The 21,262-nt window shown below is 36.1% G+C and overlaps 1 protein-coding gene across 5 annotated transcripts in view; it reads right to left on the reverse strand.

Moving 5' to 3' along the window:
- NIPAL2 (NIPA like domain containing 2) overlaps positions 1-21,233 on the reverse strand; it is a 42,059-nt gene extending 20,826 nt beyond the window's left edge. For 2 of the 5 annotated variants that reach the window (XR_015748987.1, XM_087962033.1), the window contains exons 1-5: positions 21,005-21,233; positions 9,857-9,925; positions 8,330-8,501; positions 4,026-4,085; positions 262-383 (exon numbers count right to left, since the gene is read on the reverse strand). Coding sequence is in view for 3 of the 5 variants with exons in the window: in XM_087962033.1 (XP_087818159.1) it covers positions 262-383; positions 4,026-4,085; positions 8,330-8,501; positions 9,857-9,925; positions 21,005-21,100 (519 nt within the window). In the remaining 2 variants the exon portion in view is untranslated. The remainder of the gene's footprint in view (positions 1-261; positions 384-4,025; positions 4,086-8,329; positions 8,502-9,856; positions 9,926-21,004) is intronic. The other 3 variants (XR_015748986.1, XM_087962034.1, XM_026690488.2) reach the window with 3 other exon arrangements.
- Positions 21,234-21,262: the final 29 nt, after the last annotated feature.

Here is a 21,262-nt window from a genome sequence, read left to right on the forward strand (position 1 = left end):
TTCTTGGACTTTGAATGGAGCAGCACCTGACACAGCTTTTGACTCCTCAACAAATTTATGCATCCAAAATGGCCCCATCCGCAATCAAAGGTCCTCAGGTGGGAGAGACAGAAATGGGAGAGGAGGGGAAACATGGTGAAATAATCAAGGGGAAAAAAGGCAAAACTGGCTTGAAGCCTGAACAGGAACAGACTACTGTACGGTGTAAAAATTGGTTACAGGTCATGCTTCTATATACTGAATTAAGAATTTTCTACTCACCATATAAATCAAGAACTGCCAACTAACTAAATCAGTCTGTATCGTCCTTGCTGTGACTTTTTGGATAATATGAGGCGCAAAAGTCACCAGTAGAAACATTCCAACAAGCATCACTGTTCCACCTTGAAACACATTTAAATAAACATTTTTTCTGTTATTGCATTTAAAACAACGCACAATAAAAAAAAAGATAATACACACCTGTCCAATAAATAATTGCACTGTTAAATTAATTTGCAACCCAAACAAAAAGATAAAACAAAATGAGATGTTAAATTGATACGAGCAACTTCAATATATCACATATACATTAATAACTCTTATATTTATTTATATTATATTTTATATTTATATTGATCTTGTTATATTTTCTGGTAAATGATTATTAAATCTATGTCAAAGGGAAATCCATTTAGATAATCATTTTATTTCTATACTATACATAGGACTCCCTTCCTGTTCTGACCAAGGCTTCCTGAGTTAGTAATTAAGCACACACTTAGTCCAAACAACTCTCTTTTTATTTCAAAGCTGGGAATTATGTTCATTCCCAGCTCGTATTGAGTCCCAAACAATCCCTCGAGATAAGCACCCACCTTTATCTCCTTTGAATTGCTGCCAACAACTAAAGTGCCAAATTAACTGTAAACAGCCAAACCAAATACAAAGTCCACACAGAGCTTCAAGGTTTAATCCAAACAGAGCGAACAGTGTTGCTTCCTGCAAGGTTCCTGTCCCTTTGCACCTTTATATCATGGGAGAGGCAATCACCTCCAAGCCTTACTCCCGAGTTGCCCCTTTTGTCTTAGCTGCTCTTGCCTTCTGGCAGCTTTGTGCATACACGCACTGGGAACAGGCTCCCCTTGTTCTTCTGCCTCACTGCTGTCAGATTCTGGAGGCTCCAGAGTCAGCACATAACTCCCAGATGGTCCTGGCCCCATCTCTGTATCGGATGCAGGACCCTTGTCCAAGTCCTCCCCAGACTCCCGGATTGGCCCATGTTCTACCCCACTGTCCGATTCTGCTGCCGTCTCCACAGGCTGCCGGCAGACCACAACACTTCCCAAATAATCTTGATTTTTTTTAAAAAAAAATGAGGAAATCATTATTATGTAGCAATTTTGTAAATGTTAATAGAAATGACCTAAAAGGTTTATTGTTTATTTTTTCAAGATTTTATTTGTAAACAAAATGTGAACATTAAATTAGGATTCTTTAAACAGAAAAATATCTTCTTTCTTTTGAATTTAAAACCCTGTGCTTCCAGAGTCAACCCATGGAAAATATCTGGGGTACAAAAGACTGCACAGAAATATTAATGGGATTATTTGAAAGGGGGAGAAAAATGCAGAGGCGTGGCAGAATTCTATAAAGTATTTATGTGCTTACGCAAATCCTCCTAATACTCATTCTCTTTGTCATGATATTGCTAATGTTAATGGAATGCAGCCACATCGTTAAAAACCTCTGTGGCAGAGATACTTACAGAAATAAATCAACACAGACTATGGCTTCAAACTATGAGAAGCACCTAAGAAGAACCTGATCAGCTGAAAAATAAATTCTCTGTACATCCCATTAATCAACTACGTATTCCAGGATTAGTGCAATCTAGTCTACAGTCTACAGAGACTATTCCATAGGCTGTATTATCTACTTCTTATTTGCATAGGAACTCAAAAATCAGCTTTCTCTAACATAGCATTGCCTGGGAGATTTGTAACACCAATATATCTGGAGAACACCAGCTTGTCCAAAGTCATTTCTTGCAATTTGTGGAAAAGGGGAATACTTCACAGAAGATGAGGTTTCCATGAAGATGGGAAATTTGGGCAGGAAAAAGCACCCAAAACTGTTTCATTTAAATAGGAAGAAGTGATGAGTAGTTGTGGCTTCTCAAAAGTAACACAAAAATTTCACATGCTGCACCTATTACTGTTCTTTTGACCTATGTTCTTGACATAATTACCAGTCAAGTTCATATGGTTCTACCATCTGGATCAACCACATCATAGTTATCTTTTCTTACTTGCTTCTGGGTCCCTGGAATTGACTCCAACCAAGATTACACTTGAAGTCACATCCTTAAAGGTTCAAAGGCACTAAAATATTTATCCTTCATGAGCCCCCTTCATGAAGTTTTTTTAAAATCAATTAATATATAAATTCTTGCCTGTTATTTTAAATGTACAGGTGTTAATACATGTCATGGATTTTATGGTTTAGATGCTTCTGATTTTATAATACTGTATGACGTGATCATCAATTGTAATATGTTATTGCATTAATTGCCATTTTATTCTATGTCTGTGCAATGCTTAATTATAACTGCATAATAAACAGAACAACTACTGTCAGGACTAATAACATTTATTTATAATCAACCTTGTTGAGTTTAATGAAAAGTTTCTCCAGAGACCCTGCTTTCCACCCTAGTCAAGCAGATGCTCCCAACATGGTCATAATCAGGACTAGGAAGTAATAAAATACTGTAGAGGTATCTAAAGTAGGTGGCCTGGACCAGAAGAAGCAAAGGCTGTCCTGGGGAGCTTCAATGCAATAAGGAAGTAAGTAGAACTGGACAAAATTTAAATTTAAATTAAACCTAATCTTATCAAACATTAAATAACCAAAGATGTAACTCTCTGTATGTTTAACGGTTTGGCTCTTCTCTTTGACAAGTTAGTATTTGACACCAACTTTTTGGAGAGGCTCTGAGGGACATGTTCACACTGTTCTTTAGGGTTAGCATTATCAATCAGAACACCCCTTGTGCCAGTTTCATCATGTTCTTCTTAACAACTTTTGTTGAAAAGGAAAAAGACTCAGCTACCAATGGGGAAACACAAAAGGGAGATGATATTATCTAGCATAATGGGACATTCAAAGGCAGAAGCAGCAATTGAACTTCCTATGCTTTCTTTGCAAGCATCCTAATATCAGTTATTTTCTTATAGTGAATCTGGACAATTTTACACACAGCCATTATGACTCATACTCTTTGGGCATCAACTATCCATGGTGGGTGTAAAATACACTATTTCTTGGTTTTGCTCAATTCACATAGGCATGCCTCTGTATTATTTATTGGGCAAAAAAATCTTGAACATATGCATACTTCCCAAGCCACATGAGCCATTCCTTTTAAAATAATTAGCTCACTTATCAGCAAAGTAGCGAAGACATAAAATGTATGAATAAATCATAAATTGTATATGTTTCACATATAGCTGACAGAAAATTCTCCATTTGTAATGGAGACCATCAGATGAAAACAGGATAACTTTTTTTGCACAATTAGCTTCTGAATCTGATCTTGGAGTTTGTTCCTAAGAAGGAAAATCAGTCAGAATGTCCCACTCAAGTAATATAAAACTACAAAAAGGATTATTGTAAATAAAGTTTGGGACTGTAAGTCATCTTTAATATCTTAAATTTGCAAATGACTGCTGTAATTTCAGTGCCAAAATAACATTGGACTGTTAACTTATCTAAAAGAATAAAGATGTTTGAAGGTAATAATTATTAATCAATTATACATTAATAAATTTATATTAATTAATATAAACTTGTTTGAGATGGTAAGAAAAGTTCAATATATTCAAAAGATTCAACAGCAAAATTTTATTAAAATACTTTTTGTATTATATTAATGTTTAAATTGTGCGGAATTACAGTGAAGGTGATGTATTTGCAAAGTTAATGTTTTCAAAATAAACAATACATCAATTAATAATTTGGCAATGATTGTTTATGGTACTTACCCAATATACTTTGAGAGCTAAAATGCTCTTTTAGGAATAAGACAGCTATAATGGCACCACCTGGGGAAGAAATGTTAATATTACGTAAGATTCTCTCTCTCTCTCTCTCTCTCTCTCTCTCTCTCTCTCTCTCTCTCTGTCTCTCTCTTCCTCCTCCCCTCCCTCCCTCCCTCCTTCTCCCTCTATCAATCTTTCCCTCTATAGTCAGTCTTGATAAGTTATTTTGAAAGTGCAATAAGCAAAGCTAAGTGGGTTAATGGAGAATTCTGGGACATCTAAAATAAGTACCCAGCATAGGTTGTCTAGGGGAAGGGTCAAAATTGTAAAGCTCTATCAACTAAATCTTTTCAGCATTTGGCTAATGCAAAAAGCATTCTGCTCTGCCTTAGCCATGGTAAATTGCTTACTGTTCAGAACTTTTAAGTTTGAAGAATTAGGACTACATCTATAAATTTTCTTAAGGATCTAGGACTCCTCCGTTGTTTAGGAGCAGCGCAATGGGAATCAAGATGTTGGCCATGGCAGCATAATCAAGGCCTCTCTGTACACTTGTTTGTCAATGCACATAAACAAGAAAGGTGCTGGGTTACCTCTCCCTTGCGGATGCCACTGTTTGGGAGATTACGAAGGTAGTTTTAGTTCGGATTTTTTTATGACTATAAGTTGCCAAAAGCCCCTTTGTAGCTGGTGGTATACAAATTGTAAATTAAAGAAAGAAAATTTAACTGCAGCATCTAAAGTGTTCCAACTACTCCTCTATTAGTTCACTGAACACTTGGGATTTAAGTCTGGGGAGTGGAAACCACCATGCAGTTTTACAGGATGGGGAGGCCTGTCAATGCATAAAAGTTCTAAATAACTTTTTCTTAATGCCTACAAGTTCACAATATTTTGGCATTCAAATCCCATGGGAAAACAACAACAAAATCTTGACAACCTTGTAAAAGATGGGCCATTTTAATTTTTCTTCAGTTTAGCTTTGGGGAATCTGTGCACGCTGCGTTACTGAGTTGTGTTTATAAGGATGTAGATTAGAAGATCATCAAAGTCAGGCATTCATTTGCAATTCTGACACGGTTAAATTAAAGAGAATAAAAACGAATAACCAGTACAGAGATTTTGCCTGTACAAAGCAATCATCAACTAAGAAACCGGTGAAAAGAATTAATTATGTCCACTCAGATGGCTTCTTCAGAAAAAAAAACACCTCGCCCTTTATCAAGCTCCTATTTTGATGCATTCCTCATCTTTGCATCTATAATTTAAAGTGAGTCATGCTGAGAGCACTGGATGAAAGTCAACTGGCTGTGCTTGCTAAGGCAACATTTTACATAGCATATTCATTCTCTTACACATTAATCTGTTCAGCACCAATCGCCATTTCTTTCTTTTCACCAGTTGCATATCACTATTGGGCTCATGTCTGGCCACAGATTCTAGTGTTGTAATAATATGACCTGTCTAATTCTGTGACTTACCTTCCTCTTCTACCCTAATTCTTGCAAATTATTCCAGCTACTGAAATTCAACTCCCTTTTAAATGTCCTGTAGTTGGTGACAAGCATCTGTTTGCTTATTACAACACTATTAGATATCTCATGATGATGTTGGCAACTCACAGCATTTGTGTTTATAAGCATTGGGTAAATACTTGATGTAATTATAATAAGCGCAGAGGTGATAAGCTCATTATGTAATATCTCCCTGCAGGTATTTAGCACACAAAGAAAAAAAAAATACTGCACTGTTATAGCAAACTATAGAAAAAAAAATATCCAGCATATTTTAGCACTTTATTTGTGTACTCTACAGCAGCCAAACTCTCAAATATTATCACTTGCATCTTCCTAGGATTCTACCACCTAATTTTTGTTTCAATCTGCCACAAGCTCTCATCAGGCTTTATATTAACTCTTTGGCAGTCTTTGGGAGATTATTTCTCATGATTTCTAGTAAGAAGACTTTACATTCAGGCAATCTGCTTATTTCAGCTGTTCCTTTCTGAAAAAAATATATCCAGCATATTTTATTTTGCCAATGATCCATAAAAATAGAAAACTGACTTGCTCTCAGGGGATTAAAAAGAGAAATAGCCACCTGCAAAAATGTGTGTGTTTTAGTAGGAATTCTCTTTCTCCGGGAAATATAATTCCCCCACCTTTAAGTAATTTAAACATAGTTGCTGTAAAGAGCTACCGAGTTCTATATGCAGATTAAAAATGTGATCCTTTTGGAGATGCACTTAAAATATATATCTACTTAGGTCATCACTTCATGTGAAACATTTAGGCTGACAGCTTTCGCAAGCAAAAAGTACTGGTATCCAAGCAACATTAAACTACAACAGAATGATCGAAAGGAGTGAATGTGGAGGGGAAACACTTCAGAATATAAATCACTATTCCCTCCAAGATCCACTCACATCACAATTTCAGTCTTGCATCTCAAATGGATCCCCTTAGCCTGCAGGAGTTGGGGAATGGACTGACTCCCAAATAGCGTCCGTATTGAAAACTATGTATTAGTGAGAAATAAGCTATGAAGAGCTTTTTTCTCAAAAACGACCAATCTATGTGGAACAATTTGTATTGTGCTTTTTAAGAGTGGTTTACAATGTGAAAATGCCTCAGCAATATACAGTGGTACAGTTCTGATGTAACTTATTAACTAGGCCCAAATCTTCTCTAAAGATGAAATGTCTCTAAAAATATCTCAAGTTTAACTGTTATAGAACAAAAATTAATTGATGTGAGTTATCAGCAAGGCTTATATGATCCTTAGATGAAACATACAAATATGCTGTGACTGAATAATATAGAATTCCAGATGGAAGTAAAGAATTTACTACAACAAAGTAATCAGTTATCTCTCCTCATGTACATTTCCCAAGAGGCAAAGGTGTATTTTCTGGGCTAGGCATAATAGTTTGCTTTTGGCATTATTTCAAAGAACATACATATTCTAAGATCCCATATAAGAAAATGTGTTTCCCCTATGGAACTAAGGGATAATGAAACAGATCAATGTGTCATTCAATGTAGCATCTATACACACATTCACCATTCTTACATGTTATCCCTTCTTCATCTGGAAGAACAAGTAATATCATATTTATATGATTTTTTCTTTTCACAAAACTCTAAATCTATAACTCAAATTGACCGGACAACCCATCAATAGATTATCTCACCTCCTTCAAACATCTGGATAGTCAGAAAGACTGACAAGTTTACAGCAAAAACCATCCAACTGAGAACTTCTTAACTAGATCAGTTTGGGGTCAACTGCCAAGGAGATTATTTTATTGGATTATTTTACTGAATATGCTTATGCATTCCATGGGTAATGGAATGTTTTCAGATATGTTATATTAATTTTACTCTATTTTGATGACATGTTATGATTTGATATGGCCATCTGATTAATCAGTAAACAATAAACTTAAACAATATAACCTAGATTATAACAAAATACTGTGTGGTGGCAATGAAAATTAGGCACCAACTAATGCAACATCTCCAATAGTTTGTTGGTTGACCATCTTGATGTCAGTTTGTTGGCCATCTTGATGTCATCCAATGTTTTATTTCATTTTAAATAAATGCACCTTGGCTGTAATAATGTATTTTGAAATTTAAGACGTTGGCGTTTAACTAGCATAAGCCCTTACAATCAGTAGCATCCTAAGATGTTTCAGCTTGCGTGGAACCAGTCACATGTACCAACCATGCACTGCTTCTGTTTTTTACTGTTTCAGAACAAAGACAGTATTCAGCTTGGCAGGAACAAGTTGACAACAGTAAGACATCTGCATGGAATTATTTTTTCTAAGACTGTCATTTGTCTGAAAAGTTCTGAGAACTGTCATGTGTATGAGAACATTAATAGCAAACTCGATTTTCAGTGCTAGACAAAATGAGACCAACTAGCATTCAGAAGAGGAGACTGCGATTTCTGAGCAGGACAGTTCTATGACATAGCCACATGCTTTCTAAAGAACCTTTGGTACCAATTTGGTACCATTTGTTTGGTACCAATGGAAGAGAATATTTCTAGCTCAGGGTTGAACTATGGGGTCCCTGTTACTATCTGAGGTTGGCTGTTTTCTTGTAAACATTTCATTACATAATTAGGTAATGTTATCAGTGCTAGAAAATCCCATTTCCTTCTAGAACTGATGATGTTATCCAGCTGGGTAATGGAATGTTTTCAAGAGGACAACCAAGCTCAGAAGTCAACAAGGGCCCCACAGTATTGTTTGGGTTCATTCTAACACACATAAAGTGAAGGATAAGAAGTCTCACCAATGACAGCCACACTTCCTAAAGGAGCAACAACCATAACTGGAGCAAATCCATAGGCTGCGAAGTTCCCAATTTCTCCAATTCCCATAAATATAATTCCACACCACCAGAGTTTGCTTCTGTAACAAGGTTTCTGAATGACTTGTTGGGTCAACCGAAGATGAGAATATTTCTGAAAGTAAGATATGAGGATGAAAGATATGAATTAATAGATTAATGGTAAGTGAGCATTAATATGGTACTACAAATATTTTCCACCTTTGTGAAATAATACAAAACTGTGGCAATTATATGAATCTTAAATAGGATTTCTAAATAAGAATTTATAGAATAAAAACATCAGGAATCAAGAGTCAGTATTCTGTGATACAAGTTTGTAATGCTTGGGTATTTTGGACTTTCACACAAAAATATTTCAGAAACCTTGAATATTTAAGGGGGTCTCACATCAATGCCAAGATAGGCATTTTGTTTTAAGAAACCAGAAAGGAAACTTCAGTCGTGTGTTTGTTGCTTGAATAAGGGGAACATGGAATGGCTAGAGAATATAAATAAAAGGATTTATCAAAAAAATAAATGGAATATTGGTTGTGTATGCCCATGAATATTAATTGAGAAATTATCTTGACCCAGTAGAAATTTCCATTAGCAACAACAGAGCTGTTTGCCTTTTCTCTTTCTCTCCAAAAGCCACTTCTAGGTTTTCAACTTTTTTGTAAGTCATTTCATTCCTAAGATTCGTATCTTGAAGGTGATATGTCTTTCATGCTTCGTAAGACTGGTGGCATAAATGTAATGCAGAAGCGTCTTTCAATTGTTAAATGGCTCAATTGGCAAGATAAATTGACCAAATTATTAAGTCATGGGGGAAACGAAAAATATAATTGAGACCTTTTATAAAAATTGACTACCTTTCATTGGTTCTCAGAATACAAATAATTGAGATTTGCTTTTACATAAAAGTGGTTCCTATGATTTATTTATTTCATTATATTTATGAATGTATAACTTCCCACTCCAAAAGTTGATATTAATACAGGATGTAATGCTATAAAACACACACATTAATTTCAAAAGATATATATAGCATTGCGTTCTAATATATGGGCTTAATTTTATTAAAAATGATTTTTATAAGCATTTCTTGTTCTTATGGTTATAGTTCTACATTGAGATGTTTTTGCCCATGTATTGCCCACATATGTTTTGCATTGCACTTATGCATATTTACATAAATCAGAAAGAAGTATGGGCCATGTTTTACAAATTATAAATAATATATGAATACATATAGTAACCACATTGCAACTATAATGTAGCTCAATACTACCTTATCTTAGAGCAACATCAACTAATACTAGACTTAGTCAATCTTAGTGAAATCAGTTACATTTAAGGTGCCACAGCAATTTTATCTATTATTTTAAAAGCCTGCTTTAAGTGCGACTAAATTCCAGTTTCATCTAAGGCCTCTGTCCCAATCTACATATAGTTCTATAGCTTGCAATACAATGAAGTTTTTCATACCTGCAGATTCAAGGAGATGCTGATAAAAATGTTTCCTGTGATTGCCAATAAGATGCCAAAGAGCAAAGTCTGAAAAATATACATATAATCAGTTAGACAGATATAATTTTCAAAATTTCTGGCATCTATTCCGATACAGGTAGTCCTCGACTTCCAACAGTTCATTTAGTGACCATTGAAAGTTACAAGGGCACTGAAAAAAAGTGACTTATGACCATTTTTCACACTTATGACCGTTGCAGCATTCCCATAGTCATGTGATTTATATTCAGATGCTTGACAACTCACTCACATTTATAATGGCTGCAGTGTCCTGGAGTCGTGGGAATCTCCTTTTGCAACCTTCAGACAAGCGAGGTCAGTGGGGAAACTAGATTCACTCAACAACAGTGTTACTAACTTAAGAACTGCAATGATTCACTTAACAAACGTGGTGAGAAAAGTCGTAAAATGGGGCACACTCACTTGACAAATTTCTCACTTAACAACGTAAATTTGGGGGCTCAATTGTAGTTGTAAGCCTTGTACTTCTATTCTCTTATAAAATCATTGGATTTTTAAATCTTTCTTAGATCACATTGTTCTATAAATTGACTTGAGAAGACTCACAAGTGACATCAAGTTTTAAACAAGCTCTGGGTTGGTACTAAAATATATGGGGGGGGGGGTGTCTGTCTGTCTATCTGTGTCTGTCTGTATTTGTCTGCCTGTCTTATCATAAAGCTTTATCTGTCCCTAAAGAAGACAGGACTTGGGTACAGAGTATTATTCCAAATAACAATTCCAAGAACTGTGTTTACTTTCTGGAAAAAAGTGTCAGAAGACACACGCCAGTAGGGAAAGGGTGTCCAAGGGTGTTTCCTGACCTTGTACATACTCATTTGGATAATAATCAAATAACAAATCTGTCTGAAAATCAGGCTGTAGCTATTGAAAAATCTTACAGACTGGAACTAGAATAAAAAGTTAGGGGGGGGGGGCGGAGCTGGCGTTGCGACAATACGGCATGCGATCTTGGAGGTTAGCATAACTTATTTATTTATTTATTTTTATTTGATTTGTCAATTGCTTACAAGATAATAGGTATATTATGAATACATGAAATGGGTACATATAAGAAAAATAAAAGAAACAATAGGACAGGGATGGTAGGCACGTTGGTGCGCTTATGCATGCCCCCTACAGACCTCTTAGGAAAGGGGTGAGGTCAATAGTAGACAGTCTGAGATCGCTGCCGATATCTTTGCTCCTGGACAGTCCAATCGGATCTAAACCGTCCCGAAGAGACGGTGAATGTAAAGAGCGTATCCTGTCGATCCCAGGGATACCGCAAAGTCCCTGGTAGATCCAGGAGAAGCTCTTCTTGCCAGCGGCAAAGAGGCAGCCATTAAAGCTGAAGTTGGGACAGCTCCGAAACAAAAGAGAACGGAAAGAGAAAGTGTGCTGGTTTGGTGAGAACTTTTTCTTTATTTTAAGATTTGAAAGGACACCCTAAGGAAAAGAAAGAATCTGTAAAAGTTTTGACAGAATTGATTAAGTGGCGATTTTAAACAGGAATGTCAAAGTAATATTATTTTTATTTTCTCATTGCTGGATTTTCTACACATGACTTTATATTTTGAAACTGGATTGGGTTTTTTTTCTTCTTTCACCTATTCTTTCTCTCCTTTTTGACTTTATAATATTCTAGGCTAGAGACTCCCTTTTAGTCATCTTTTTAAATATCTTTTTCCCTTTTTAATTAGTTTTTATTATATTTTGTTTGGAAAAGGAGGGGGAAAGTGAAAACAAAAGAAACTTTGTAACACTGCCAACTAGAGGCATGGAAATATTCTATTTCTTTTTTTTGACCAGACAAAGCTGAGAAAGAACTGAGACTTCTTTTCAAGGACATTGCTATTTGATAAGATAGAGGGAAGAGCATGGGAGAGTACTATTGCAGGTGCTCTTCTGGGTTTCTATCAATAGCTGGAGTCTGGTGTTGAAGCTTACAGGAAAAAAAAAGGTGATAAGACTCTGGAGAAGAGAGTTATAAATTTTAACAAAAGCCTTGGATAATCAAACAAGGTGCAGTGTGCTCTTTCTATTTTTTTTAAGCTGCGCTATTTCTTACTTTAACAAACGCCCTCCTTACTAGTTTACTTTTTGTAATAGCTATTTGGATTTTTGGCCTTTTGGAACTTGTTTTTGTATTTTTGTCTTTCTTTTTGTCTTTTGAAGTCAATTTTTTACATTTGCATTTTATTTTAAAGGAAAAGCTTTAGTATTAATGATTTCCTTCCTTTTCTTTTTAAGGGAGTAGTCTCTTTTCTTTTTTCTCTCTCCCTCCCTTGTATATTTTTTACCTTCTATATAGGTTTTTATTATTATTATTATTATTGTGGCTTTCTTTTTTTTCTTATGCATCCTTTTATACCCGAGACCTCTTAATTGGATTAAGGTGTTGAAGAACCTGAAGAACTTTTCTTTTCTCTTTTTAAATTTTTTACTTTTTACTTTTCCGCCTTTTTCAGGATTTAACAATTTTTTCTTTTGTGTGTGTGTTTATGGTCTTTTCTTCCATTTTTGAGTTTTTACTGCTATCTAGCCAATCAATTGGATTAAGGTGTACAAGAACCTGAAGAAATTTTTTTATTATTATTATTGCTACTATTTGGTTTCTTTTTTCCTATTATTTTTATTTGGAATTGCAATTGGTTATTTCACAAGTGGATTAAGGTCCAGAAGAACCTGAAGATTCTGAATTGTCCGAAATGAGTAGGAAACTAACAGCCCCTGATTCCTCAACTTCAACTTCTTCCTCTTCACCATCTAGAGGACAACGTTCAATACAGACAATGTTACAGCAAGAAAAAGAACAGGAAAAAGTGACCCTGCAGATGATTATGCAAGGAATTCAAAATATTCAAATAAGAACAGAGAATATTGAAAAGAGAACAGAGAACATTGAACAAAGAACAGGGAAAACTGACGAAAAGGTGGAGAACATTCAAAAAATGATGATGAAGTATGATGAGAGATTCCAAAAAATTGAAGAAGATAAACAAAACCTAGCTGAGATAATGATAGAAATTTTGGCTGAAGCTTTGGAAATAACTAAAGAGGAGATGATGGATGAAATAGATGAGGTTTATCGAGTCTTCACAAGATATGCAATGAAAAATAGCTTACCAGGAGAAGTTCACATCAGATTTACAAAGAAAGCCATTAAAACGCAAATATTGCAAGTGGCAAGAGAGAAAATATTGAAATATAAAGACAAGGAGATTGTGGTCCTGAAACAAGTACCCAGAAGAATGAGAGAGATGAGAAGAGAATACTGATTTCTGACCAAAATGCTACTTAAAAAAGAGGTGAATTATAGATGGCTGATTCCAGAAGGTTTAATGTTCACATGGCAAGAACAGAGACATAGAATTGACTCAGTTGAGAAAGCTGAATCATTTTACACAGAATTTTTTGGAGGGAAAGAGGAAGAGGCAGAAAAAGAAATCTCACTAATTGAATTCCAAGAGGACTGCCAAATGGCGACTGAAAAAGAAGAAGGTGCAGTAGGTGGAAAGGTGGAAGCCAAAGAACAACGTGAACCAAGATCTACGAGAGCTGCTAAACCTAACTACAAAATATAACCATGGAAGATAAAAAACTGATTACAATTAATATAAATGGACTTAACTCAGCTGTTAAAAGAAGGAAAACTTTCTATAAATTAGAGAAATTAAAATTTGATATAATCTGCCTCCAAGAAGTACATATCAAAAAGCAACATGAACAATTGTTGATACAGCCAAAATTAGGGAAAATATTTACTTCTTTGACACAATGCAAGAAAAAAGGAGTGGTTTTATACATTAAAGATATTATCCCAGTGAAATTGATCTATACTGATGATGATGGAAGAATACTAATGGTGGAAATAATAGACAATAATATGAAAACACTCCTGATTGCAATCTATGCCCTGAACGACAATCCAGAAGAATTTTATAAAAAATTACATATGAAAATAATTGAACTGGACTATGCTAATTTAATTATGATGGGAGATTTTAATGGAATTGTAGATAATAAACTGGACTATACAGCACAGAAAATAACAAAGCAAAACAGAAAGACTCTCCCTAAATCTTTTTTTAAAATGGTAGATGAAAGATACTTAAAAGATACATGGAGAGAAAGAAATGCTAAAACTAAACAATACACCTTCTACTCAAATAGACATTTATCATGGTCCAGAATAGATATGATATGGATGTCAACAGAATTGTTAGCTAATATTCAAGAAATAAATATTGAAACAAGTACTTGGGCAGATCACAATCCAATGACAATTAAATGGAAGGGACAAAGAAGAAGATCTAGATGGACGTTAAATAGTACTATATTAAAGGAAAAAGACTTCACACAGTGGATGGAGAAAGAACTGTCTTTCTTCTTTAGAGAAAACAAAAAAGAAGATACATCAATCTAGAACGTATGGGATACAATGAAGGCATATGCCAGAGGCTTGATAATAGACTATACAAGGAAAAGAAATACCATGAAAGACTAGCCTCTAAGGAATTAGAGGATGAGTATAAAGGACTCGAAAAAGAGCTACAGAAAATGCCACAGAAAAAGGACATTAAGTTAAAAATGGATATAATTAAACATAAAATGGGTCTAATAGAAAAATAAGAATTAGCACAGAAAATCAGAGGTGCTAAACAGAACTACTTTGAAGATGCAAATAAACCAGGTAGATGGTTAGCATATAAATTGAGAAAGGAGAAAGAATCAAGGAAAATATTGCAATTAATAGATGACCAAGGCCAAGTTTGCTATGGTAGTAAAGAGAAGAAGGAAATCATACGAGACTATTATGGGAAACTATACACACAAGAGAATATTGATGAGGAAAGAGTTAAACAGTATTTACAGAATGCTAATTTACCCCAGATACCTAAAGAGATTGAAACAATGTTAGAAAGCAATATAACGATGATGGAGTTAACTGAAGCACTCAAGAAGCAAAATAATGGAAAGGCACCAGGCCCAGATGGACTTCCGGCAGAATTTTATAAAACACTACAAGAATCGTTGACCTTTCATTGCTAGAAGTTATGAATGAAGTTATGTTAAAGAAGAAGATATCTAAATCATGGTCAGAAGCTTATATTACACTTGTCCCAAAAGAGGAGGCCAATCCATTACAAATCAAGAACTATAGACCTATTTCCTTACTAAACGCAGATTATAAAATTTTTGCTTCAATATTGGCAGAAAGACTTAAAAAATACTTAAACAATCTTATCCATCCTGATCAAAATGGATTTCTGCCAAAGAGACAAATTAAAGATAATATGAGAGTAATCTTGGACACTTTGGAATACTACGAGGCACATCCTGAAAAACAAATGGCTTTGATATTTCTAGATGCACAGAAGGCATTTGATAATGTGAATTGGTGATTCATGTTATTACAGCTGGAACAGATGGGCTTTGCTAAAAAATTTATTCAAGCAATAGAAGCTATATATCATAAGCAAACGGCAAAGGTAATGATAGAGGGAGAATTGACCGACTCTATTGATATAAGAAAAGGAACAAGGCAAGGGTGTCCACTGTCACCTTTGTTGTTTGTGTTAATCTTGGAAGTGCTAAACAGAAATATTAGAGAAGAAAAGGATATAAAAGGGATGAAAATTAAAAAGGAAGAATTTAAGTTGCAAGCATTCGCAGATGATCTGGTTTTCATTTTAGAAGACCCACTAGAAACAGCATTAAAATTGATAGAAAAGATAGAGGTATATGGGAAGGTGGCTGGTTTGAAAATAAATAAAGACAAAACAAAGATTTTGACAAAGAATATGTTATCAAGACAAAAGGAAGAACTGGCGGATGTATTGAAAATCCAGGTCACAAATAATATCAAGCACTTGGGGATACATTTGACAGCAAGATGCAGTGCACTAAAAGAGAATAACTATATTAAACTTAAGCAGCAGATAGCGCTAGATTTGGCGAAATGGGAAAATTTACAACTGTCATTAATAGGGAGAATATCAACAATCAAGATGAATATATTACCCAGAATTTTATATTTGTTCCAAACAATTCCAATTAGGCTTGGAAAAGATTACTTTGAAGATTTAAATAAAATTGTGTTAAAATATATATGGCAAGGTAAGAAAGCGGGAATAAAGTTAAAACTTTTGCAAGATGCTAGAATAAGAGGAGGGTTTGGTTTGCCTAATTGGGAGTTGTATTACCAAGTTACAAATTTGATGTGGGTTAAGGAATGGATAACATTAAGAAATACTAGATTGTTGACATTAGAAGGACATGATCTGTTGTTGGGGTGGCATGCTTTTCTATGGTATAAAGGAACTAAAACACAGGGGTATTTTAGAAGACATTATATATGGGAGTCTCTGTGGTTAAACTGGGAGAAGACTAAAAGACAATGTTATTTGAAAATTCCAGTCTGGCTATCGACTATTGAAGCATTTTCTTATCCTATAATATATAAAAAGGAACAAACAGTTAGATATGGTGAAATATTGAATGAAAAGGGTGAACTTAAATCTGTACAAAAATTAGAGGAACAAGGTATAAAGATGAATTGGTTTTCATATGCACAAATACATTCAAGGTATGATAAAGACTCTAAAACAGAAGGTTTCTATGATAAACTGACTGACTTAGATAAGATTTTGACAGGTACTGATGAAAAGGTGATTAAAAATTGTATGGATATTTATTAGAAATTAAACTAGAAGAACAAGTTAAAGAAACAATGATTGCTTGGGGGAAGAATTTTGGATATAGGATTGATCTAGAGAAATGGCAAAAATTGTGGTCTCAAAATTATAAAATGACAATGTCAACAGCATATAAAGAAAATTTGTATAAGATGTTTTACAGGTGGCATTTCCCCCCCGACAAGAATAGAAAGAATGTTCAAGAACAAATCTGAAAAATGTTGGAAATGTCATCAGACACCTGGCTCATATTACCATATGTGGTGAACTTGTGCGGATGCTAAAAAATACTGGACTAAAATCCAAACGTGGTTAGAAAAAATGACAAAAAAGCATATAGATTTGAAACCAGAGATATTTTTATTGGGAATTTTACCTGAAATATATAGTAAAGACTTGAAATACCTGATTGTAAATGTATTAACAGCGGCTAGGATTGTATTTGCTAAAAACTGGAAAAATGAGAAAATACCATCACAGGAGGAAATAATCATTAAGAAAATGTTGGAATGTGCTGAAATGAGTAGATTGACATTTGAAATCAGAGAACAAGATGATAAACAATTTTATAAAATTTGGGATCTATTCTATCAATGGTTAGACAATAAAACATGGTAATGAAATATGTAGATTCTTAGAAAATAATAAATATATAAAGATGTATTCTTTTCTTATTATATCTACAAAATGATTGTAGGATAGATATGAGATGATAATATGAACTGTCATAAAACAAATTAAGTAAAATATGATTATTTCGTAAAATGTGAATGAATAAAAGTATAGTCAAATGATTGATTAACAATATTAATGTATTTAATACTTGATTGAAAATATGAGAATATATGCAATGTAATTGTAATTGAAGACTACGAAATGGAAGCACAAAACAATTTGTAAACCAATCGGCACACTGTATGTATATATATGGAAGATGGCTTGATGTTTTTATGTTTTGTTTGTCTAAGTTCGTCTTAAAAACCAATAGATTTTTTTAAAAAAAAGTTAGTTAGTTTACTTTATTGTCATTGCAATGAAATCAAACACCATCTTTGAGGATGTTTTAAACTTTCTTAAGGCTATAAAGCTCTTCCAAAGAGGGAGAGGGCATCCAATGATCTTTTGGGCAATGACGTTAACCCTCTGGAGTGCTTTCCTATCTGCCACTGTACAATTGGCAAATCATACACAGGCGCAGTAAGTTAAGATAAGGGAAAGAGGTAAACAGGTAAAAATGGTTAATATGGAGTATAGTAGGGACACAGTGGCTCATTGGCTAAGATGCTGAGCTTGTTGATCAGAAAGGTCGGCAGTTCGAATCCCTAGCGCTGTGTAACGGAGTGAGCTCCCGTTACTTGTCCCAGCTTTTGCCAACCTAGCAGTTTGAAAGCATGTAAAAAATGCAAGCAGAAAAATGGGGACCACTTTGGTGGGAAGGTAACAGCGTTCCGTGCACCTTTGGCATTTAGTCATGCTGGCCATATGACCACAAAGATGACCTCGGACAGCACTGGCTCTTTGGCTTTGTAACGGAGATGAGCACCAACCCCTAGAGCCGGAAACAACTAGCACATATGTGCGAGGGGAACCTTTAGCTTTAGCTTTTATACAGTATAGATTGGTTTTTTTTTAATGTGCCTGAAGGCAGGGGTCTCCAGCCTCCAACCCATGGACTGGTACTGGTCTGCAGCATGTCAGGAACTGGGCTATGCAAACAAGTAAAGCCCCATCCATGGGGTGCAGGCAGTGCCCTCTGGTCCAGGGCAAAATCTTTCTTCATGCAACTGATCCCTGGTGCCCAAAAAGGCTGGAGGCCGCTGCCTAAAGTCCCCAGAAGACCAAGCAGCAAAATTCACAGTTACATTATTGTAGATAAAAACTTCTATAAATTGTTTTAAGAACTGCTTAACCTCTTCTGAAATAACACTGAATTTTCAAAAGAGAAAGATCGGCTCTTACTTCCATGATGCAAAACAGGAATAAGAATTGGATAAGGAATATGAACCATAATCATCAGATTCTGTTAACAGCACAAAAGATAAGTGGACATTGAACAGCCTTCTCTAGACCATCAGAAATATAGAATATAGAATAACACAGTTGGAAGGAACCTGGGAGGTCTTCTAGATCAGGGGGTCGCCAACCTTTTGGACCTCAGGGACCACCAAACTCATAATTTTAAATCCCGCGGACCTGGGAAAATCCCCCAAAAAGTCTGCAGGAAAATTCCTCATCCCGTTTTCCTACCGATCGATCATTCTTTATTTGTGATTGCAGGATACCGTCTCCAGCTCCATTCTCACGGGGACAGAGAGAGAGAGACTTTTGGTTTCATGCAAGGAAAGCAGCAGAAGCAGCAGAAGTCTTACTTTCTCTCCCCCAAACTCCACCAGAAATGAGTCTTTGTGAGACTTATCACACAGGCACAGCCTCTTGGAGCAGATGCCTTGCAGGGCCCCCAAAACTGGCGGAGTTTGGGGGAGAGAAAGAAAGACTTTTGCTGCTTTTCTTGTGTGCAGCCAAAAGCAGAAGAAGAAAGAAGTGGAAAGAAGCAGCCTGGTGGCCAGGTGAGGCATGTGAGGCAAGTTTACCCCCCTCCACCCTTTCCCCTCTCCCCTCACTACCTTGTGTTGTTCACAATGCAAGGGATGCAAGCCTTGTGTTCCTGTGGGCCAAGTGGGCAGCAAAGCCTTGTGTTCCTGCGCAGCCTGGATTAGTTGCTTTGGGGGGTGCTTTGGGGGTGACATTTCTCTGAGGACCACCAAAATTTTCTCGTGGACCACCAGTGATCTCCAGCCCACTAGTTGGCGACCACTGTTTTAGTCCAATCCCTGCTCTAGCAGGACACCCTATGCCATTTCAGACAAATGGAAATCCAATCTCTTCTTAAAACCCCCCACTGATGCAGCATCCACAAAATGACTGAATCTCAACAGATGCAGTAACAACAAACCCACCTCCCTCCATTCCGCACTTGAAGACAATCATTACAATGGAACATAATAAAAGTAATTTTTAAAACCATGCTTAAACTGGAATGTTAAAACAATAAACAGCAGAAGTTTACATTCAGTTCCCTAAAAGGTCTTTTCCAGTACTATGGAAGACTAAAGTTTGCTATGGAAGACATCTTGGAAAATTTAAATCCAGTTATAGTATTAGCAAGCATTAAAGATGTGTCTTATCCTTCATTAAAATGACAATTGTTCATTAACACCAAAGCTCATACTTAAAAAATAATGTTTAAAACCATGCTTAAACTGGAATGCTAAAACAATAAACAGATTTTCCCTGTGATGATTTACCCAGTTGTTGATTAAAAATTGACATTCTCCAATTCAAGGACCTCCCAAAAGAATTCACTGTTTACCTTTAGGATTTTCAGCAAATTTGGATTGAAAAGCATGTCAGTAAATTGTCATGTTATGTATCACTTTTAATTTGTTATTGATGTATGAATGTTGACTTTTTCTACAAAGGGTGATGCTTAATCCCCAATAGACAAGTTTAGCAACAGAAGCAAACTCCTTTCTATTCCTTTAATTATAATGGTGCCTGGATTCAAATTTGAAATTAAAACCCAGACATGTTCAAAATATGGGATGGGGAGGTGGAACGAAGAAGAGGATCTGATTGGTAAAAAAAATTATACTGTGTTTATTTGAGCACATAGCAATGGTCCTAAATCACAAAAGGAGAAAATGTGATCTGAAGAGATACGCCAGCGCAGTGTAAAATTACCCCCATTTTAATCCCCAGTCTAAGATTCCTGCAGTGCAGCAATGGGTAAGAACCTTATTTAGAAACGGAGAATCCTTCCAGGGAGCAGATTCTTGGTGTCCCCCCCATCCGTGCAGTTTCCAGCAGCTTTATAGCTTATCCTGACTTTCTTGGACCAGGGCGACTCTAGACCTGTTCCAAGCGGAGCGCATTTGGCTTAGACACTGTCCTCTGCCGAGGCTGTTCTCACCTTACTTGAAGAAACCTCGGAGGACTTTAATGGACCTTACTTCAGAGTAGATCCTAAGCCAGAGATCTCCAAACATGGCAACTTTAAGACTTGAGGACTTCAACTCCCAGAATTCTCCAGCCAGCGTAGCTGGCTGGAGAATTCTGGGAGTTGAAGTCCACAAGTCTTAAAGTTGCCAAGTTTGGGGACCCCTGTTCTAAGCAATCTTTCTCAACCTCGGCTACTTTAAGGCGGGTGGGCTTCAAAATATGGGATGGCTCCAGTCCAGTCTCCCAGATTTCTCCAGCCAGCAGGTTCCCCAGTATGCTGCCTGGGGAATTCTAGGAGTTGAAGTCCACCTCTCATAAAGTTGCTGGGGTTGAGAAACGCTCCTCCAAGCTAGTCCCTTAGAGAGGGCGAGAAGAAGCCGTCGGTACCAGCCTCTCTTCTCCTTACCTGTTCATTTGCAAAATACCAGCCTTGGGAAAGAAACTCGCGCCTGCTCGCCCTCCCTCCCAAAGTGGTGTTTTGGGGTAAGGGAGACGATCCCATAGTCTCTACTTCGCCTCCGCTTCTCCGGGCTCTTCCGCTACAGGAACGCCTCAAGCGACGCCGGGAGCCGAAGAAACCGGTTTTTAAGCCCAGGTGAACTTCCTGGGGCCGGAGCGCTTGGCGAAGGGAAGGGCTCTTGCCTCCGTGGGCCGGATGTTTTCA

Source organism: Notechis scutatus, chromosome 3 (assembly GCF_049901735.1).
Source record: "Notechis scutatus isolate UNSWTSFEM ecotype Mainland chromosome 3, rNotScu1.2, whole genome shotgun sequence".
Lineage (NCBI taxonomy): Eukaryota > Metazoa > Chordata > Lepidosauria > Squamata > Elapidae > Notechis > Notechis scutatus.